The 22,032-nt window shown below is 57.6% G+C and overlaps 1 protein-coding gene and 1 pseudogene across 1 annotated transcript; both read left to right on the top strand.

The window, feature by feature from the left end:
• Positions 1 to 143: 143 nt before the first annotated feature.
• LOC122429824 (complement C4-like) lies at positions 144 to 14,872 on the top strand. Its single transcript, XM_043450478.1, is given in 41 exon segments — positions 144 to 433; positions 560 to 758; positions 951 to 1,152; positions 1,344 to 1,414; positions 1,498 to 1,586; positions 1,791 to 1,873; positions 2,052 to 2,148; positions 2,288 to 2,393; positions 2,506 to 2,638; positions 3,338 to 3,453; positions 3,563 to 3,739; positions 3,866 to 4,048; positions 4,174 to 4,359; positions 4,526 to 4,684; positions 4,943 to 5,069; positions 5,243 to 5,317; positions 5,810 to 6,007; positions 6,102 to 6,213; positions 6,305 to 6,375; positions 6,641 to 6,780; positions 6,892 to 7,101; positions 7,341 to 7,392; positions 7,493 to 7,582; positions 7,731 to 7,940; positions 8,118 to 8,193; positions 8,356 to 8,512; positions 8,613 to 8,726; positions 8,814 to 8,985; positions 9,198 to 9,430; positions 9,505 to 9,672; positions 10,038 to 10,097; positions 11,127 to 11,220; positions 11,298 to 11,484; positions 11,613 to 11,703; positions 11,844 to 11,918; positions 13,296 to 13,398; positions 13,534 to 13,623; positions 13,705 to 13,803; positions 13,979 to 14,062; positions 14,327 to 14,459; positions 14,601 to 14,872. Coding segments are annotated over 41 exon segments (5,229 nt in total). The 5' UTR covers positions 144 to 368; the 3' UTR covers positions 14,743 to 14,872.
• Positions 14,873 to 18,015: 3,143 nt separating this feature from the next.
• Positions 18,016 to 21,575, top strand: LOC122429828 (annotated as a pseudogene).
• Positions 21,576 to 22,032: the final 457 nt, after the last annotated feature.

The raw sequence follows: 22,032 nt of genomic DNA, 5'->3' as shown, positions 1-22,032 counted from the left end.
TGTGTTGGAACCATTTGCTGAGCCACGTGGGGCCCTCCTGTGCCGATGTGTGTGTGTAAATGCTATGTGCACAGGCACCCAGACACACGCAATAGCAGTGGTGCCCAGGGCATTGGAATGAGAGGGGTTAATAGGGAAGGACTCAGTCTCTCCAGGCCATGATTTCCTCAAGACACCCAGGTGTCCGGGTTGCCCCCTCTGAATACTGGGCCTAGGGCCAGTTGCAGTTCTTGCTTGTCACGTGGTTTCCCGGCTTATCTGGGCCAGGGGAGGAGCAAGGTCCAGAGTCAAAACTCTGCTCCAAGCCCTGGGGTAACGAGAAAGGAGCAGGCAGGCAGGCGGGTCTGAACCCCTCGGGTCCTCCAGCCATGAGGCTCCTCTGGGGTCTGATCTGGGCATCTGGCTTCTTCGCCTTGTCTCTGCAGAAGCCCAGGTCCTGGAGGCAGGATGCGGACAGCTTGAACAGGGCCAGGGCTGGCGAGGGGAGAGTGGGCTCAGAGGGTCCTGATTCGGGGGGAGGGGTGGAGGCTGGCTGCTGACTCGCACCTGTTCTTCCCAGGTTGCTCCTGTTTTCTCCTTCTGTGGTTCGCATAGGGGTCCCCCTGTCTGTGGCCGTGAAACTCCAGGATGCTCCTTCAGGACAGGTGGTGAGAGGATCCGTGTTCCTGAGGAACCCATCCCACGTTAATGAGCTCTGCTCCCCGAATGTGGATTTCAGCCTCAGCTCAGACAGAGACTTCATACTCCTCAACCTCCCGGTAACGGCCCTACTCCCTCCTGTTGCCGCCCAGGGCCTCCCCTTCTGTTCTCCTCTGTCTTCTTGGAAACATCTTTGTCTTCTCATCCCCCTGCTCCCTTCCTCCCCTCCCACCCCTGTGGTACTTTGTCTTTTAGTCTGTCTTTTCCCTTCTGCTCTGTCTCTGACCCACTCCCTGTCCCTCTCCTCACAGATTCCGCAGGAACGGGCCAGGATCTGTCACCTCCATCTCCTCCGCGGAGCCCCTGAGGTCCAGCTGATGGTGCAGTCATCATGGCTAAGGGACTCTCTGTCCAAACAGACAGACATGCAGGGTGTCAACCTGCTGTTCTCCTCTCGCCGGGGGCACCTCTTTCTGCAGACTGACCAGCCCGTTTATAACCCTGGCCAGCGGGGTGAGTCTCGGTGCCAGGGCCTCCACCTTTCATGCCTTCCCAGCCACTTGAGTGAGGTAACCTGAAGCCCCTCACAGGAAGGCTGCTTTGCAAACATTTGTTCTCCTTCCCTTCGCTTTCTGGGAGGGGGTCAGGGGTCCAGGGCCCACCCTCTCGTGGCTTCTGCTCACCTCCTCATCCTATATTTCCAGTTCGCTACCGAGTCTTTGCTCTGGATCAGAAGATGCGCCCGGCCACTGACATCCTCACGGTCACGGTGGAGGTGAGCCCCCGACCTCTGACCTTCCTAATGGGCCAGGGCTGCTGAACTGGCTTCTGACCGTGACTGCTTCAATTCCATTGCAGAACTCTCAAGGCTTCCGTGTGCAGAAAAGGGAAGTGGTTGCTCCCTCCTCCATCTTCCAGGACAACTTTTTGATCCCAGACATCTCAGAGTGAGTATTTCCTCCCAGGGACTGCACCCAACGACACTTCTCTAACTCCCACTTTCCCAAGCCAACTACATACTGCGCATGGTCCAATCCTGAGCTCCCTCAGCCCCTGGATCACCCCATAGTCTCTTCCTAGGGAGCTGGGTCTCTGGCTGTCAGTGGACCTCTTGCATGAGTGGGCTGAGTCTCTCCCTTGTCCGTCCTCAGGCCAGGAACATGGAAAATCTCAGCCCGATTCTCAGACAGCCTGGATTCCAATAGCAGCACCCAGTTTGAGGTGAAGAAATACGGTGAGAGCTAGAGACATGAGGGACAAGTGCCCCTTTTCCGCAAGGAGGAAGGGGTGGAGCAGAGGTGGGGGTGCAGGGTCAGGGAAGGGAGACGCTGCTGCCACAGCCCCGAGGGGAGGGAAATATCTTAAGGGTCCTTTCACGAGAGTCTGATCTCCCTCCCTTTGCCCTGGGTCAGTTCTTCCCAACTTTGAGGTGAAGATCATCCCTGAAAATCCATACATCCTGACGACGCCTGGCTTTCTTAGTGACATCCAAGTGGTCATCCAGGCCAGGTAACTCCCCCTTGCTCATGGTCCCTCACACTGGGCCTGGTGCCAGGACGCCCCATGCAATGTGAACATGCTGTGGAACCCCACTTCCCTCCCTCACCCCAGCCCTCAGCCCCTCTTCTGAATCTTTCCTTGGTGGCAGGTACATCTATGGGAAGCCAGTGCAGGGGGTGGCATATGTGCGCTTTGGGCTCCTGGGTGAGGACGGTGAAAAGACTTTCCTGCGGGGCCTGGAGAGTCAGACCAAGGTAGGAAGGAGGGTTGAGGTGCGTGAGGTGGGCGAGGAGAGTGAGGCAGCGTGAGGAGGTGGGGTGGGAGACTCGAGCCTCATCCTCTGTCCTGTCTTCTTCTTTGCCCCAGCTGGTGGATGGCCAGTGCCAAATTTCCCTCCAAAAGGCTGAGTTTCAGGGTGTGCTGGAGAAGCTTCATATTAGCATTAATGACCTCCCAGGGCTGCGCCTCTATGTTGCGGCAGCCGTTATTGAGTCTCCAGGTGAGTGGCTTCCCCTGATTTTAACCTTGGACCCTCACCTCTGACCTCCGAGCTGACCTCTGTTCTCTAGCACCAACACCACCCTGCTTCCCCTCAGCTGGGACACAAAGTCAGGAAAGACCCAGAAGACTGTGTCTCTACAGCTCCATTTCTGGGCTTTTTCTGGGGAAGGGGTCCTTCCATCATCTCAATGTATTATTTTTTACCCATCCACCCACCCATCCCTCCATCCATCCAGGCATCCCTCCATCAATCCACCCATCCCTGCATCCATCCACCGATCCATCCATCTAATCACTCATCCATCTAGCATCCCCCCATCCATCCATCTCTCCCTCCATCCATCACACGTCCCTCCATCCCTTCATCCATCCATCCATCCGTCCATCCATCATTCCATCCATCCAGCCTTCCAGCCACCCAACCCCTCCTTCCATCCATCTATCAATCCATCCACCAATCCATCCATCTATCCATCATCCACATATCTATCACGAGAGCCGTGTGTTATACACCATCTGTGTGAAATGTCCTGTGGTGGCCTCAGGAAACCTAGAGATGAACAGAAGGCAGTTTGTGCCCTGAAGTGTTCAGCCTTATGGGTGGGAAACACTAGAGCTCCCTCTCCCCGCCCCCAGTGCTCCTTTTCCTCTCTGCCCAGGTCTCTGCGTCCACCTTTCTCCACACTGTATCTTGCAGGAGGAGAGTTGGAGGAGGCAGAGCTCACGTCCTGGCGTTTCGTGTCATCTCCTTTCTCCTTGGATCTAAGCAAAACCAAGCAGCAGCTTATACCCGGGGTCCCCTTCCTGCTGCAGGTTTCTTCTGGAAGGGGGAGGATGACCAATGGGGGCAGGGAGCGGGGGACAGGAGGGCACAGCGTCCCACTGACTGCACTCTTCCCTTTGCCCCTCCCTGTTTACCTAGGCCCGGGTCCGTGACATGTCAGGCTCCCCAGCCTCTGGCATCCCCGTCAAAGTGTCTGCCAAGTTGTTTTCTGGATCCACTTCTAAAAACGAGGACTTTGAACGGAACACAGATGGGAGTGGCCAAGTCATTGTTTCCATTGGTGTTCCTCCAACCATCTCAGAAGTGCAGCTCTCGGTAGGACCCCACCCTCACGGGAGTGGGTGGGCTGGGAGAGAAGCTTCCCAGGCTGGCAGGTGGAGGGGGGGAAGCTCGGTGCCTGGGCCCTTTCCATTGACCCTGCGACCCCTGACCTCTCTCCAGGTGTCTGCAGGCTCCCCCTACCCTGCTGTAGGTAGTTTCAGCGTGAAAGCCCCCCTGTCCAGAAGCTCTGGGTTTCTGTCCATTGAGTGGCAGAATCCTCGACCTCTTAAAGTTGGAGAGACTCTTAACCTAAACCTGCAGGCCGTGGGCATCAGTGGGAGCTTCTCACACTTCTACTACATGGTGCGCATGACTGGGCTACAGGGGAGGACAGGGGTGGGAGGGTCTCAAGCAGGAAGGAGCCCTCAGGGTGGGTGGTGGTCTCAGGGCTGAGGATGGGCAGTGAGGAGCACCCTGCTCTCCCCCAGATCCTGTCCCGGGGCCAGATCGTGTCTGTCCATCGAGAGCCCAAGAGACACCTGACCTCCATCTCCGTGTTTGTGGACCATCACCTGGTGCCCTCCTTCCACCTCGTGGCCTTCTACTATCATGGGGGTGTCCCGGTGGCCAACTCCCTGCGAGTGGACGTCCAGGCTGAAACCTGTGAGGGGAAGGTAACTGACATCGGAAGAGATGGTGTGTGTGCGTGTGCTGGGAGGATTAAGAGAAAAGACTGGATGACTGCAAATGGGGTGATTTAGTTTGGGGTGCACTGAGGATGCACAAGACTGAAAGAATTCTCCCCACCCTAACTGCCCCCCCACCTGCCACCTCTGCCAGCTGGAGCTGAACGTGGACAGTTCCAAGGCGTATCGTCCTGGGGACACTGTAAAACTCAACCTGCAAACAGAGTCTCGAGCCCTGGTGGCCCTGGGAGCTGTGGACACGGCACTGTATGCTGTGGGTGGCAAGTCCCACAAACCCCTCGACATGGTCAAGGTTGGTCAAGTCCTCTCTCTGATCCTCCCTTCCCTCCTGCTGCCCGAAGCCCATGCCAGCCACTAGAACTCACTCACCTGGACTGTTCTCAATCCTCCCTCGAGCCGTGGCCCCAGTGGCCTCTGTTTCCACTCTCTGTGTCTCTCTCGTACTTGTCTGGACCCTGCCCTCTCACCTGCAGCTGAGTATGCGATCGTGGCCACAGTCCACAGGCCACAGTCTCTCTTGTCTCTGCAGCATCTCTCCTTTCCTCACCAGGTCTTCGAAGCTATGAACAGCTATGACCTAGGCTGTGGTCCTGGCGGTGGAGACAGTGCCCCTCAAGTGTTCAAGGCAGCCGGTCTGGCCTTTTCTGATGGAGACCATTGGACTGAAATCAGAAAGAGTGAGGACAGAGGAGGAAGGGGAGTGGGTGGTGGGAGGATAAGGAAGAAGGAGGGGCTTGAGGGGGAAAGACAGGAAGAGGAGGGGTGGAAGGGCTGGGCTGGGAGGGGGAGACTCAGTGGGGAGTGGGAGGCCCTGCACCCTCTGGCTGACTGTAGTCCTGGTCTCTACCAGGTCTGAGCTGTCCGAAGGAGTCAAAGCCTCGGAAAAAGAGAAACGTGAACTTCCAAAAGGCAATTAATGAGAAGTGTGAGTTGAAGGTGCCCATGAAATTCTCTAGGGCATCCCTGGCGGCTCAGATGGTAAAGAATCTGCCTGCAATGCATGAGACCTGGGTTCGATCCCTGGGTTGGAAAGATCCCATGAAGAAGGGGATGGCTACCAGCTCCAGTATTCTTGCCTGGAGAATTCCATGGAAAGAGGAGACTGGTGGGCTACAGGCCATGGATCAAAAACAGTCGGACACACCTAAGCGACTAATACACATGAAGTTTTCCACTTGGGCCCAAGGGTCAGGAAGCAGGTCTGTCTGTTGGCTCCTCTGATCTCGAGTGAGCCAGGATGTGGTGTCCGGGCTAGAAATCCAGACACCATAGTTCTGGGGTGAAAAGGAGGGCGGGGGGAGGTGCTTTGTTTTCACCACCCTCAAGTCCCTGGTCTCTCAGGGTAAGTCCTGGTACATCTAGAGGTCGGGCCAGGGGATGAGATGTGCCTCACGCTGACCCTCACCTGGTCCTGCAGTGGGCCAGTACACTTCCCCCGAAGCCAAGCGCTGCTGCCTGGACGGGCTGACGCGGTTGCCCATGGTGCGCACCTGTGAGCAGCGGGCAAACCGGGTACAGCCGCCGGCCTGCCGCGAGCCCTTCCTGTCCTGCTGCCAGTTTGCTGAGAGCCTGCGCAAGAAGGCCCGGACCAGGGGCCAGGTGGGCCTGGCCCGAGGTGAGGAGCTGGGTGGGGCTGGGGGACTGGCCAGGGCCCCTGGAGGGTCAGGACGGCCTTCTCAACACTGACCTGCATGGTGTCCTCCCCGCAGCCATGGAGCTCCTGCAGGAGGAGGACCTGATTGAAGAGGATGACATCCCCGTGCGCAGCTTCTTCCCCGAGAACTGGCTTTGGAAAGTGGAAGAAGTGGACCGCTCATCCCAGTGAGGGCGCGTGCGGGGCCTGGCCTTGTCTCTGGGCTGTGTCTGGGGCCTGCCCAGCGTGTGACCCAGCTTCTCACCTTTCCCAACGCAGATTGCGACTGCTGCTGCCAGACTCTCTGACCACGTGGGAGATCCACGGCGTGAGCCTGTCCAAAAGCACAGGTGTGGTCACCGTGCTGTGGCCCTTAGCCTCCCTGTTCCATGCTCCCTGGACGGAGGCTCCCTGCTTGGTCCTTTGCTCTTGGTACAGGAAGGAGGGGCAGAGACCTGGAGATGTCTGCATGCCGAACATAGGGCCAAAAGCCAGAGAGCAGCTGGCAGGGATGGGTGGGAAGTGGGGGGACCAGGGGCAGCCCCTGCCCCTCACTGCTGGGATCCCCTGGGTGTGATGCCCCCAGGCCTCTCATACGTGCCCACTCTCCATCAGGCTTGTGTGTGGCTACCCCGGCCAGACTCCGAGTGTTCCGTGAATTCCACATGCACCTCCGCCTGCCGCTCTCTGTCCGCCGCTTTGAGCAGCTCGAGCTGCGACCAGTCCTCTACAACTACCTGGATAGAGATCTGACCGTGAGGCCCCTTGGGGGCTGAGCGCACGGTGGTGGAGGGGATTGGGGCAGGTGAGCGGTGGGGAGCCTGACTGGGCTGGGACTCTGGCCCTCCCTGTCTTCCTGCCCCCAGGTGAGCGTCCACGTGTCCCCAGTGGAGGGGCTGTGCCTGGCCGGGGGCGGAGGGCTCGCCCAGCAGGTGCAGGTGCCCGCGGGCTCTGCCCGGCCCGTTGGCTTCTCTGTGGTGCCCATCGCAGCTGCTGCCGTGTCCCTGAAGGTGGTGGCTCGAGGATCCTTAGATTTCCCAGTGGGGGACGCAATATCTAAGATTCTACAGGTCGAGGTGAATGGAACCCCCCTGAGACTAGGTCCCCAGCTCCCAGATTCACCCCCTACTCTGGCCTTCTCTCTGCATGAGGCCTGAGGCCACCCCCAAACCCAACGCTGTGGTTCATTTGCATCTCCCACAATTCTGGTGCGACTGTGTTCCTGAAGTTCCAACTCCGGGTCCTGAGGAGTGTGCACTGGGAGGGGCAGGCTGTAGCCTGTGTGGTCTCTCACAGCTACGTTTTCCCTCCACAGAGAGAAGGGGCCATTCACAGGGAGGAGATGGTCTATGAACTCAACCCCCTGGGTGAGTGACCTCCACTCACAGACATCAGTGTCCTGGGGGGTGGTGGGGGGCAGAGGGTGTGGACAGCAGGACAGACCGCTGACTCCCCTCATCTTCCCAGACCCCCGAGGCCGAACCTTGTAAATTCCTGGAAACTCTGATCCCAATATTATCCCTGAAGGAGATTTCAAGAGTGTCGTCAGAGTCACAGGTGGGAGTGTCCTCCAGTCCCTTTCCAGTGCCCACCCTTGGTTTCGTGTGAAACCTGGGCACTTCTGTTTGATCCCGAGACTCCATGACCCTCCAACCCTGACCCCTAGTTATGCCCTCTTGACCCTCCATCCTGTCCCTCCCCATAGCCTCGGATCCACTGGAAGTGTTGGGCTCTGAGGGGGCCTTGTCACCAGGAGGCCTGGCCTCTCTCCTGAGGCTTCCCCAAGGCTGCGGGGAACAAACCATGACGCTGTTGGCTCCAACACTGGCTGCTTCCCGCTACCTGGACAAGACCGAGCAGTGGAGCATGCTGCCTCCTGAGACCAAGGACCGCGCTGTGGATCTCATCCAGAAAGGTTCTGAGGGCAGAGGGAAGCAGGAGTGGGGGCCAGGAGAGGGCAATTAATGGGAGCTGGGCAGCCCAGGTGGTCAGAGCAGGGAAGAGAGATGTGGTCCCCAGTGGAAATGGACAGCGTGGCCTGGCCACAACAGTGGGGGAGTCGGTGTGACCTCAGCTGCCTCTCCTCTCCAAGGCTACACGCGGATCCAGGAGTTTCGAAAAGGAGATGGTTCCTATGGGGCTTGGTTACATCGGGACAGTAGCACCTGGTGAGTTTGTGGGAGTGTCCTGGGGGTGTGGGAGGGGCCAGGGCTGGTGGGGACAGAGCCAGCTATTATGACAGGGCAAATAGCTAGGAGCCACCAGGAGTGGGGCCCTCCCCCATATAGGGACCAGTGGCTATCGCCAAGAAATGCCTTCCTCCCCTCTAGGCTCACGGCCTTTGTGCTGAAGATACTGAGTTTGGCCCAGGATCAGGTGGGCGGCTCTCCTGAAAAGCTGCAGGAGACGGCCATGTGGCTGCTGTCGCAGCAACGGGATGATGGCTCATTCCACGACGCCTGTCCTGTTATCCACAGGGAAATGCAGGTATGGGGCTGGGAGGCTGGGCCAAGGGCACAGGAGGGATGAGTCGCCCTGCCCCTCCACACTCGTGGTTGGTGCCTCCTTTTCTCGCCACTTCAACCAGGGAGGCTTAGTGGGAAGCGATGAGACTGTGGCGCTCACAGCCTTCGTTGTCATTGCCCTTCACCACGGGCTGGCGGTCTTCCCAGACAAGAATTCAGAGCAGTTGAGGAGAGTGGTAAGGCACTCACGTGTTAGCCCTTTGCTGATCCCCTTTACCCTCAGGAAGCCAGTCCACAGACCTTCACCTCCCACTTTCTTCCAGGAAAATTCCATCTCAAGAGCAAACACCTTCTTGGGGGTGAAAGTAACTTCTGGGCTCCTGGGCTCCCACGCCTCCGCCATCACGGCCTACGCCCTGTCACTGACCGAGGCCCCCGAGGCCCTGCGGAGTGTTGCCCACAACAACCTCATGGCCATGGCCCAGGACATTGGTGGTGAGGGGGTCCTGGCAGTGAGCCTGGGGCTTGGGAGAGCTTGAGACCCCTGAGTGTGTCCAAAGGGAGAAACGGAACTAATGGAGGCTCTCGGAGGGAATCAGAGCAGACGCAGGGGTGACTGGGAAATCAGGAGAGACTAAAGGGGCAGCGTCAAAGGGCCAGACGACTAAGATCCTCCCCCGTTCACCTGTGGGTCTCCTTTCACCCAGACAAGCTGTACTGGGGCTCAGTCACCACTTCTCCAAGCAACGTCCTGTCACCCACTCTGGCTCCTCGCAGCCCAGCAGACCCCATTCCCCAGGTTCCAGCCATGTCGATTGAAACCACGGCCTACGGCCTGTTACACCTGCTGCTATGGGAGGGCAAGGCTGAATTGGCTGACCAGGCTGCATCCTGGCTGAGCCGCCAGGGCAGCTTCCAAGGGGGATACCGCAGCACCCAGGTAGGGGCTGTCCTGGGGTTCTAGGGTGGCTGGTCTTGAGATCGAGTACCTGAGGCCTGGCCCATTTTCCCCAGGACACTGTTATGGCTCTGGATGCCCTGTCTGCTTACTGGATCGCGTCCCACACCACCGAGGAGAAGGGGCTCAACGTGACCCTCAGCTCCTTGGGCCGCAGTGGGCTCAAGTCCCACGTGTTGCAGCTGACCAACCACCAAGTTCACAGGCTGGAGGAGGAGCTGCAGGTGAACCATGCCCTCACCTGGGTGACCGGGACATCTGGGCCTCCCTTGGCCAGCCAGAAGCCATCCCCCTCTGTCACCCCTGCTGAATCCCCACGGCCCCTCTTTCTGATAACTCTGTGGGAAGACTTACTGGCTTTGTGACCTGTAGCAAGTTACCCAACTGTGAGCTTCATTTATCTGATCTGAAAATGGTTCATGCAGAATCTACAGAGGGTTTAGGAGATGGTGGAGAGAGAATGCAGGTGAAGGTAGAAAGTGTTGAAAAGTGAGGTGGGGAGAGGAGGTGGAGTTATTTTGGTGGAGGAGGTAAGTTGAAGCAACAGTGTACCCTTCTGACATCTCTTTCCCTTTTCTGCTTGTGACAGTTTTCCCTGGGAAGCAAGATTAACGTGGAGGTGGGAGGAAACAGCAAAGGAACGTTGAAGGTGAGTGCTGGTGGCACTGGGCGGGCAGGGCCATCAGGGTGAAGCTGGGGTGTTGAGTGGGAGACCTGCAGGCAGAGCTCATGGTCTGGGAAGGAGGAGGAGACCCCTGGGTTGCGGTTCCCTGTGCTCTGTCCTGGGCACGTGCCCCTCACTCTGCTCTCCTCCCTCACTAGGCGCCTGTCATCCCCTTCAGCCCCTCAGTGCTGATGCTCAAACACTTGGTGCCTCAACCCTAGTGTCTCCCCTGAGCTCTGAGCATCTCTGCCATGGTTGTGCCCCAAACCTCTTCCTCCTGTGTCTCTTGTCTGGCTGACAGAGTCCATCCCTGCAGGAGCGCAGTTGCCACTCCGGGGGCCATCTTAGTGGCCTCCACCATGCTAAGCCTCTGCTTGTGACCTGGGAGACTTCTGTTTCTTCCCAGCCCCGCCCACCTCCCCAGTAACTCCTCCTCTGCTTTCTGCCTAGCCCCGCCCACCTCTCCCGTAACTCCTCCTCTGCTTTCTTCCTAGCCCCGCCCACCTCTCCAGTAACTCCTTCTCTGCTTTCTCCCCAGCCCAGCCCACCTCCTCATAACTCCTCCTCTGCTTTCTCCCCAGCCTCGCCCACCTCCCCAGTAACTCCTCCTCTGCTTTCATTCCAGCCCAGCCCACCTCCCAGCTGGACAAATCCTCTCCTGTAGACACATCTCCTAGCTCTGAATGGCCTTCAGGATCTTGTCCCACCTGACAAACTCCTTTTTCTCCTTCAAGCCTGGGCCAGCAGCCTTTCCTGAACTTTCCATTAAAGCCTCTTCGGTGCTTCTGAACAATGCTTGCCCCTATGCCAGGACCCTGCTCCCCTCTCTCTCTCACCCAACACCTGGGTCCATTTGTATTTCTGGATGGGTCCTGGGGCAGGATGGGAAGGGCAGAAGGCCTCAAAACACTTGGCCCAGGAGCTAAGGGATCCAGAGGCCTTCCATGTGGCTCTGGAGAGAGGTCTGTGGCCCTAAGTGTCCCCATGTCTCCTTCTCACCCCTTGATGAGCCAGGTTCTTCGAAGCTACAATGTTATGGACATGACAAACACGACCTGCCAGGATCTTCAGGTTGAAGTGACGGTTGTGGGCCACGTCGAGTACACGAGTGAGTGTTGGGGTCACAGGCTGTGGGTCTCTGCGGGGGTGGTGCCAGGGCTGAGCCACAGTGCTGTCCCCTCGCAGTGGAGGCTGAGGAGGACTACCAGGAATACGAGTATGAGGACTCTCCAGCGGGGGATGACCCCGAGGCCCACTCCCGGCCCGTGACACCCCTGCAGCTATTTGACGGTCGGAGGAACCGCCGTAGGAGGGAGGCCCCCAAGGCAGCTGAGGAACGGGAATCCAGGGTGCAGTACTCTGTGTGCATCTGGTGAGCCCTGGGGTGGCCCTGGGCATGTGGGTGCTGCTGGGCTGGGAGAGGGACGCAGGGCCGAGGTGGTGTCTACAGCCTGGCACCAGGCGTGGGGGGACCCAGACAACAGGCACGTGTCTCCACAGGCGGACTGGCAAGGTGGGGCTGTCGGGCATGGCCATTGCGGACATCACCCTCCTGAGTGGATTCCATGCCCTGCGGGCTGACCTGGAGAAGGTGTGACCAGCCACCCAGAGGGGCGCTTGTGCCCCAGGAGCCCGGCCCTATCCCCGCGGTAACCCCAGTTGCTGAGCCCTGTGATGTGCAGGGCGGCCGGGGGCTTCCTCCGTGTGACTCCCGGCTCCCGTTCCCCACAGCTGACCTCCCTCTCCGACCGTTACGTGAGCCACTTTGAGACCGAGGGTCCCCACGTCCTGCTCTACTTCGACTCGGTGAGCAAGGAGGGTGACAGAGGGGCGCCGAGCTGGCACTGCGTTTCCTGAGCTCGTGTTAGGAGGTCTCCCAGGAGGCAGGTGTATCAGCAGCTACGGCTCTGGGAGAGAACTTGTGGTGTGAGCAGGGAGACAGGACAGGAGGGGTCAGAGCCTTGGCCAGGGAGGTTCCCCGCTGCCTGCAGGGAGGTGGGGCTGAGCCCCTTCTGTGTCTTGGGGTCCAGGGCCAGTCAGCCGGGGAGGGCTTGAGAGAGCGCCTTTCTTAATTTGAATTTATTCGTCGTGAGGGACTGCTTTTTTGTTGTTGAACATCCTGGTTTTTTCTATTTATGATATTCAGGTGTGTTTTTTTTTTTTTTTTTTAAATAATGGTGATCATAGGTGAATTGTTATTTTTTTTTCCCATGGCTGTAGTTGACTAACACACAGTTATCAGCTCTCTGACGGCCCTCAAATAATTTCTTAAACATTTATTGTAACGTTTGGAGAGAAATGTGAAAAAGGTGTGTTAATACTGTGACCATTCACCATGTGTTTGTGGTTCGGGAAGGCCCTCCCTGCCCAGTGTGTGCAGAGGGGACAGACCCTGTTGGCTTGAGACCAGGCAGATGAGTCTAGGTGAACACAGTGGAAAATGAGGAAGATGTCAAGTCAGGGAGCTCACCGTGCAGCTTAGGAAGGAAACTCTTGTGGGATACCAGGCTGGACTGGAGCAGTGTGGCCATAAGGAGAAGAATCAGGGCTTACATGAGTGACGTGGTCAGAGAGGGCGGCAGAGGGCTAGCACTTGCTGGTACCTAGGAGATAAGTGAGGCCTTAGTTGTATCAGTGAGGCTACGGAGAGGGTGATTGGGTTTGGAGGGCAGGCAGAGGGAACTGGGAGAGTTTAATACATCCTGCAAAAATCCCAATACAAGAATCAGGCTGAACATTTGGTTCAGGAACCACGCGCCTGCAGAGTCTGGGGAGTGGTGAGACCGCCCCAGGAGAGCACAGAGAAGGGGAAGGGACTGCGCTGGGGCCTGTGCCTCTGGGAGGGACAAGCGGGAAGCTCAGGAATGACCAGGTCAGAATCAGGGGTGGTCTGGAAGCTAGCCCTGAGGATAGGGAGAGTTTTGTGAAGATGTGTCCATGAAGTGGGACTCTGTGAAGCCGCTCAGGGCCCTGGAGATGGGTGAGGTCACCATGTGAGCAGTGAAGTCAGCAGAGACCTTGGGGAGCAGTTTTTAGAAATCCCGAGGCTGGAAGGTAACAAATGGTGAAGGACACTGAAGATAAGATCGACCGGAACCAAACAGGCCAAGCAAATCCATCATAGCGGTCTGCAGGGCCCAGAGGTGGGTCCCTGACTCCCTCCCCCCGCCTCCCCCATGGCAGGTCCCCACCTCCCGGGAGTGCGTGGGCTTTGGAGCGGTGCAGGAGGTGCCCGTGGGGCTGGTACAACCAGCCAGTGCCATCCTGTATGACTACTACAACCCTGGTGAGGCGTTGGGGACTCTCGGGAGGGTGGGGTTAGGTGGCAGTAAGGGGTGGCAAGCGAGTCCTGGGGGTCCATGGACTGGGGAGGCAGGGAGAGGCCAGTGCCCTAATGAATGCCCCTCTCTGCTTTTTCCAGAGCACAAATGTTCTGTGTTTTATGGGGCACCACGTAAGAGCAAACTCTTGTCCACGTTGTGCTCTGCGGATGTCTGCCAGTGTGCTGAGGGTGAGACACCGGACCGGGGATCAGGGGTGGGAAGAGGCTTGGCTGGGGCCTACACGGTCTCACCTGGGCCCTTGACTTCAGGGAAGTGCCCTCGACAGCGCCGGGCCCTGGAGCGTGGGCAGCAGGACATGGAGGGTTACCGGATGAAATTCGCCTGCTACTCTCCCCGAGTGGACTACGGTCAGTCTTCCCTCCCGGGCCCTGGCCCTGACCCTGACCCACCCACCCTCAAGGTCTCTTAGGTTGCGCCTGCTCCTCTCAGGCCCATGGACAGCCTTGTCACTCTGCACTGACCTCCCGTCCTCTTAGCCTGGGGATAACTAACCTTCCCTCCCTTCTCTTAAACCCCCCACAGCCTTCCAGGTTAAGGTTCTCCGAGAAGACAGCAGGGCCGCTTTCCGCCTCTTTGAGACCCATATCACCCAAGTCCTGCATTTCAGTAAGAGGGGGACAATAAGTGGGCAGGGCTGGGGGCCACACTGGGGAGCTGAGGTCTGGCTTTGGGGCCTTATCGCCTGGAAGAGTGAAACTGCAGCCAGTCTGAGCTCAAAGCCCCGGGCTTGTCCACAGACAGGAATGCAGTCCCACCTGCCCGCTGGGAGTGGTGAGGGTCAAATGCAGGCTTGGCGCAGAGCCCCCTGGCCCCCTGCTGTCCTCCCCCTCCTCTTCCCCTCTGATGACTCTGTGGACCTTCTCCCCTCAGCCAAGGATGCCAGGGCCACTGCTTTTCAGACCAGAAACTTCCTGGTCCGAGCCTCTTGCCGCCTTCAGTTGGAACCTGGGAAAGAATATCTGATCATGGGTCTGGATGGGGCCACTTACGACCTCAAAGGAGAGTGAGTTCTCGGGACCCCTCGGTCTCCTGCTCTGCCCACACCTCTCTAGGAAAACGGTTCCTTGTGCCCTCAGAATCCAGGTGCCTCAGGGTCTGATCCATACCCTCCACTGACCCCTGCTGACTGCCCCTTTGCCCGCAGCCCCCAGTACCTGCTGGACTCAAACAGCTGGATCGAGGAGATGCCGTCCAAGCGCATGTGCCAGAGCACCCGCCATCGGACACCCTGTGCCCAGCTCAACAGCTTCCTCGAGGAGTATGGTACGCAGGGCTGCCAGGTGTGAGGGCGCGCTCCCAGCTTCCCCAGGAGGAGCCGGAGCTGCGGAAAGGCGGTGCCTGGACTCCTGCCATGCCCTGTGCCCTGACCAGAGCCCTAGGCAAACCAGGGACTCAATAAAGGCCTTTGGCAGCAAAGTGTCCGTGTGTATCTCCAGGACTGAGACCAGCGTCCCCACCACCTGCTCCAGGTTTTGGGGGGTCCAGGCCAGGGTTGGCATCATCTAAGGCTCCCAGAGCCTGGGTGACCCTTGTAGCGTCTAGCTCTGCCTGAACCCCTCCTTCCCCAGGCGACCCCTTGGGAGCCTGGTGCCACATAGTGACCATGGTGGGCAGCTGACCCTGCGCTCAGAGGATCCCGTGTCCACACTGAGAGCTCCCTTTCACTCTGCCCGAAGGGCACTCCCTGTGCCTGTCAGCCTGTCACTGGGGCCTCAGGCGGGCACTGCACACCAGGCACCTCAGCCCTTCTGCTTCATGAGCAGCTCCCCAGCTGCATGTCCCCCACTGTGCTCATGCACGTGCCACTTCTGGGGTCTTGCTTCTGACCGAGACCTGCTCTGTTGAAAGCCCGTTTGACCCTGGATCCCTTTATCAGCAGTATTATGTAACTTTCCCAGAATTGTGCAATACTCAGGTCTGATGATGCCTTCATCCAGATACTGATTTTAAACAGACTGTAAGGCCGACTTTGGTGTTTCTTAATACTCTGAGGGAACTGCTGTTCCCCGGGGTCAACCCTCCCCACCTGCCTGCCTAGCTCTCCCCCATTATGGCAGCACCTCTTGGGTATTCAGGGCTAACCTAGAAATTCATCTAGAGGAATGTGCTGAGGTCATTTCTGAGGGAAACTGAGCTAACTCAGCAGCCTGCCATTCAGTCATTCAACAGGAATTGTGGACCTCTCACTCCAGGCCATGCCCTGTTCCAGATCCCTATCTTGTGTGAATGGTGTGAGGTCAGGGAGCTGCATGGTTTTGTGGGGCCTCTGACCAGTTGGGGGCATGTGAGAAGTGGGCCGGGGAGGCTTCCTGGAGGAGGTGACCTCTAACTTGGACTCTGCAGGCTGATGAGTCAAGCAAAGGGAGTAGGAGTAGATGAAGGTATTTAAGGCAGAAGAAAGAACATAAAAGGCCCTGAGGCTGGGGGCACAACAGAGCTATTTGGGGGGGAACTGGGTATCATTTATCATGTCTGGAATTAGGATTTGGAGGTGGTGTGGAGGAGACAGGGTTGGCAAGGTACATGGTGTCAGTTATGAAGCGGTGTTCGCCAGCAGGCCAGCAGGCCAGCAGGCCAGGTCACTCTCTGTTTGAACAGAGCGCCCTCCTATTCCAACAAATTTTGAGTAGTTCTGACTGGGGACTTCCCTGGTGGCCCAGTGGCTATGACTCTGTGCTACCAATGCAAGGGGCCCAGGTTTGATATCTGCCAAGGGAACTAGTTTTCACATGCCACAACTAAGGGTTCAAAAGCCTCAAGTGAAAAAAAGAAAAAAAATCCTGCATGCTGCAACTTCAGATCTAAGATCCCCAATGCTGCAATTAAGACCATGTGTAACCAAATAAGGTAATTTTTTTTACAAAAGCGTTCTGACCTTTCTCAGTATTTCAGAGGCTTCTTAGGGCTATTGTCTACATGGCCTGGTTGTTGCCCGGCAGATCTCTCCCGAAATCCGGTCAGCATATTGGTGGCATAGAGCCACGTATGAGAGTCAAACATTCAGCTATAGTTGTGGCAAGACGTGGTCTGGGGCCTGAGGTCAACTATGAGGAAGGAGCTGGCTGTTGCTGCCCAACCCCAGAAATCCCAAGTTTTCTCCCTCCCAGTCCTGGGCCTGGGTTAGGCTGAGTTGAGCCTCTTCCTTAAGGACCCGCATCTGTGAACTCTTTAGGCTAGTTGGTACCATAGCTGGGATATTGACCCAGGCTCTCTGGTGGCAGAGTCTTGCTCTAGTTAAAGCTCTGAGGTCAGTTGGCAGAAAAAGAATGGAGTATTGGGGAATGTGTGAACTCAGGTCAGCTCTAAGCTCTCACCCCACCTCCTAGGTGCCCCAGCCTCCCACTGAGTCCTGCCGCCCCTCTTTAGCATGACCTCTCCTGTGAGTCCTTCACTGCCCCCTCACCCGCAACAGTGGCCCCTGATAGCCCTATTTAGCCCACTGGGACCCCAGCCCTCATGGCAACATCTCCCTGAAGAGGGCTGGGCCCCTGATCCCAGCTGTGGCTATCAAGTTCCTTCCTGAGGACTTCGGAATCAATGGGGGGCATGTTTGACCACACCATTAAAGCCCTCTTGTCCTGGGGCTAGACCCATATTCTGTGGAGTCTAAGCCCCAAAGCAGTCCTCTGCCGCCTGCACCTGGGAGCACAAGCAGCTTGACTGCAGTGGGAGGAGAGGACTGCAGACAAAGAGAGGGAGGGGACTTCCCTGGTGGTCCAGTGGTTAAGAATCCACCTGCCAATGAAGAAACGGGTTGGATCCCTGGTCTGGGAAGATCACACATGCTATGAAGCAACCAGGCCTGTGGGCTCCAAGGACTGAGCCCGAGTTCTAGAGCCCATGAGCCTCAACTACTAAAGCCCACGTGCCTAGAGCCTGCACTTCACAACAAGAGAAGCCACTGCAATGAGAAGCCCGAGTATCACAGCTAGAGAGTACCCTCTGCTCACCGCAACTAGAGAAAGCCCAGGCATGGCAATGCAGGCCCATTGCAGCCAAGAATAATAAACAAATGAGAGGAGGAACGAAGCGTGAGGAAGCAGCCATGTCTCTGGGCTCTTTAGTTCACAATCCCTGGCTTTCTAAGGCCAAGAAAGTCCCTTCTACTTGCCTGCTCTTGGATTCTGTGAGATATCCCTGTATTTGTATAATAATTCTTACTTTTGGCTCAAACTAGCTCAAGTGGGTCTCTTTTCCTTGCAAGCAAAGAGCGTCAGGTACAGGGTAAGAGCTCCAAACTGAGGAAACATTTAATTCTTCATCTTCAAGTTTGAGCATAAAAAGAGGCTTATTACTGATGACCCTTGGACTATAGGTATAACCTGGGATAACACATGCAAACCAGGACATGTGGTTCCCCTATCTGTAAGTTAAGAGAAAAAACCACATCACTTTCATCTCATTTCGTGCTTTAAAGGCCATCTGGGAGGGCACATTAGGCATGGATTGTCATTCTTCTCTCTGAGACAAACCCCGTGGCAGGAAGCTGGTCCAAGGTGGTGGTGAGGCTGTATTGGGGGTGGGGTGGGGGTGGGAGAGGCCTCAGGGACATGTTTTCCTGAACGGTTGATAGAAAGCTGATTCTGGCTGTTGAAGAAGGTCAGGGTTGTGTTTCCTTTCCTTTCCTCTTGATAGATGAATGGGAAAAGGCCTGCTCTTTGATATTGGATTTTCGAAGGCCAAGAGGATGGATGCCATTGCAGGAATGTACTGTTTTGTGGGCGGGACAGTGGGCAAGGACCTGAGGGAAGGAGTCGAGGGAGGCTTCAGAACAGCCCAAGTAGCCAGATGGCTGGAGGTGTGGAGAGCTATAAGTGGCGGGGCCGGGGCCTCTGCCTGGGTCTCCAGCCATGGTCCTCGCAGGGCTGCTGCTGCTGCTCACCCTGCTAGCCGGCGCTCACCTGCTGTGGGGCCGGTGGAAGCTCAGAAACCTCCACCTCCCACCTCTGGTCCCCGGCTTCCTGCACCTGCTGCAGCCCAACCTCCCCATCCATCTGCTGAGCCTGACTCAGAAACTCGGGCCTGTCTACAGGCTTCGCCTTGGGCTGCAAGGTGAGGGTCTGCTTCCTTCCTGACCCACAACAGTGAGGAGGGTTGGGGGTGTCCTTTCCTGCTGACTTCCTGCTTTTCCTACCACTCCCCCGGCCAGAGGTGGTGGTGCTGAACTCCAAGAGGACCATCGAGGAGGCTATGATCAGGAAGTGGGTGGATTTTGCCGGCAGACCCCAGATACCATCCTGTAAGGGGTTGCTTGAGGGGAGAAGCAGGGCTTTGGGAGGCAGGGGAGGTCAGGCCTGTGTCTTCCTTGGTCAAGTCGACTCTCCCACCCCCAACCCCTACTCGCAGACAAGCTGGTGTCTCAGCGCTGCCAGGACATCTCTCTGGGGGACTATTCTCTGCTCTGGAAGGCCCACAAGAAACTCACTCGCTCAGCCTTGCTGCTGGGCACCCGTAGTTCAATGGAGCCCTGGGTGGAGCAGCTGACCCAGGAGTTCTGCAAGGTGAGCCTAGACTCTCACAGTCAGCCCAGGTCAGCTTCACCCCTCCTGGAAGCCCCTCTATTTTTTCACTTATATTACCTGAAGCATGTGGCATCTAGTTCCCTGGCCAGGGATGGAACCTGGGTTCCCTGCATTAGGAGCAGAGACTCTTAGCCTCTTGACCACCAGGGTCATCCCAGGTCCCTATTTAGTTCATGCTCTTTCTCTTCAGCGCATGAGAGTCCAAGCTGGTGCCCCCGTGACCATCCAGAAGGAATTCTCTCTCCTCACCTGCAGCATCATCTGTTACCTCACTTTTGGAGATAAGGTCAAGGCTCTCTTGCCCTCACATGTGCCTGCCCCCCTCCCCCTGCCCCCTGCAACCCCTCCCTGATCCTCTCCTGGTTCTGCACTGAAAGGATTTCCTCCTTTTCTGGCAGGAGGACACCTTAGTACATGCCTTTCACGACTGTGTTCAGGACTTGATGAAGACCTGGGACCACTGGTCCATCCAGATTTTGGACCTGGTTCCTTTTCTCAGGGTGAGGAGGCGCAGCCCCGACACGCCTGGTCCTAGGAGAAAGGGTGGGGATGGGGAACAGGCTTCCTTGCCAGCAGCTACACCTTCTTACTCTCTGCCCCAGTTCTTCCCCAACCCTGGGCTCTGGAGGCTGAAGCAGGCCATAGAGAACAGGGACCACATGGTGGAGAAGCAGCTGAGGCGCCACAAGGTGGGAAGCGCGCTTGGACCGGGCTCCTCCTCAGCCGGCAGCGGTGACGCTGCTGCCCAGAGCCAGGCAGCTCCTGGGCCATCCCCGCAGTCCTGGACCTGTCGGCACCGTCTCAACACGCTCCCCAAGCCAGGCACTCAGGCCGGCTCCTCCTCCCCTCCTCAGGAGAGCATGGTGGCTGGCCAGTGGAGGGATATGATGGACTACATGCTCCAGAGGGTAGGGAGGCAAAGAGTAGAAGAGGGCCCCGGACAGCTCCTGGAAGGACACGTGCACATGTCTGTGGTGGACCTTTTCATTGGGGGCACTGAAACCACGGCGAGCACCCTCTCCTGGGCTGTGGCGTTCCTGCTTCACCACCCTGAGGTATGCCCTGGAGGCAGGCTAGGGATCCTTCCTGGCAGCCTGGCCAGGGTGGCGGGAACCTAGCTCACTGATGGCAATGCAGGCTGTGTTGTGGGGGTAGGACTGGGGTGGGTCAGTGGGGTTGGCATGGGTTCTCCTACTTGGCACATAGTCTCATGTGCGATCCTTCAGGGAGTGGTGGAAGTTTGGGTTTCCATGGTGGCTCAGATGGTAAAGAATCTGCCTGCAATGTGTGAGACTCAGGTTCGACCCCTGGGTTGGGAAGATGCCCTGGAAGAGGGAATGGCAACCCACTCTAGTACTCTTGCCTGGAGATTCCATGGACAGAGGAGTCTGGAGGGTTACAGTCCATGGGCTCTGAAAGAGTCAGACATGACTGAGTGACAAGCATGCACACGTGCGCGCACACATACACACAGAGATACACAGACACACACAATGGAGGCTGGCAGCTGAGGGCTGGCCACTGAAAGGACTTGGGCTCCATTTCTCAGATTCAGCAATACCTCCAGGAGAAGACGGATCTCGAGCTGGGCCCCAGAGCCTCAAACCCTGGAGTCACATAAAAGGATGGCTCTCAGCTGCCCTTGCTAAAGGCCACCATTGCAGAGTTGCTGCCCCTGGCCTTGCCACACACTGCCTACCAGGTGACTCCAGAGGCCTAGGGATGAACGGCCAAGACACCAGCGGGGTCCAGGAGGGCCTCTCACTTAACCCTAACCCTCAGCATCTTCGGCTACGACATCCCTGAGGGCATGGTCATTATCCCCAACCTCCAAGGTGCCCTGGACGAGACCGTCTGGGAGCAGCCGCACGAGTTTCGGCCGGGTGCGTGGTGGGGCGGGTGCCCGGGGTGGAGGGTGGTGGTGAAGCGGGGTGCCGGAGGCCGGCGGCCCCTGAGCCCAGATCGGTCCTTCTGCCCGCAGACCGCTTCCTGGAGCCAGGCGCGAACCCCAGCGCGCTGGCGTTTGGCTGTGGGGCGCGCGTGTGCCTGGGCGAGTCGCTGGCGCGCCTGGAGCTCTTCGTGGTGCTCCTGTGACTGCTGCAGGCCTTCACGGTGCTGCCGCCGCCCGTGGGCACCCTGCCGTCGCTGCAGCCGGATCCCTACTGCGGCGTCAACCTCAAGGTCCAGCCTTTCCAGGTGCGGTTGCAGCCCGGGGGAGTGGAGGCCGCGGCCTGGGAGAGCGCCAGTGCCCAGTGATGGGGGCGGAGTGGGGGGAGGACTCGGCCAGTCACGTGTCTCGGTGTCTCCTTTTGTTGCTCCCATACAAACCCCTGCCCTCCCCGCTGTAAACATGGTGCTGTGAGATCAAGGGTGAGGGGTCTCATGCCCAGCACACTGGCAGAAAGCTGCAGAGCACAACATGGAGAATAGTTTGCTTTTATGTGGTTCCCCATAAAACACAGAACTTTTGTGCTCTGGAGAAAAGCAGAGGGGCGTTAGGGCACTTGCCCTCTCTCTCCCTCCCGGGCGATGGACCCACAGGACTCCCTTGCCACCCCTCACTGCCACCTACCCCAACCCTCCCGAGTGTCTCCAGCATCTCACCTGGGTTGTAGTAGTCATACAGGATGGCCCTGGCCGGCTGTACCAGCCCCATGGGCACCTCCTGCACAGATCCAAAGCCTACGCACTCCCGGGAGGTGGGGACCTGGCACCGGGGGGGAGATGGGTAGAGGGAAGTCAGGGACCCACCTCTGGGCCCTGAGCCCTCATAAACCGCTATGATGGATTTGCTTGGCCTGTTTGATTCTGGTCGGTCTTATCTTCAGTGTCCTTTATGTTTTCTTACCTTCCAGCCTCCGGATTTCTAAAAACTGCTCCCTAAGATCTCTGTTGACTTCACTGCCCACATGGTGACCTCACCCCAGTCTCTTGTCCTGGCACCTTCACAGAGGCTCACTTCATGGACACATTCTTCACAAAGCTCTCCCTACCCTCAGGGCTAGCTTCCAGACCACCCCTGATTCTGACCTGGTCATTTCTGACCTTCCTGCT

The sequence above is a fragment of the Cervus canadensis genome, chromosome 28, assembly GCF_019320065.1.
Source record: "Cervus canadensis isolate Bull #8, Minnesota chromosome 28, ASM1932006v1, whole genome shotgun sequence".
In the NCBI taxonomy this organism is placed as follows: domain Eukaryota; kingdom Metazoa; phylum Chordata; class Mammalia; order Artiodactyla; family Cervidae; genus Cervus; species Cervus canadensis.
Note: the sequence above shows the minus strand (reverse complement) of the source record. Positions and strands in the feature narration are given on the sequence as shown.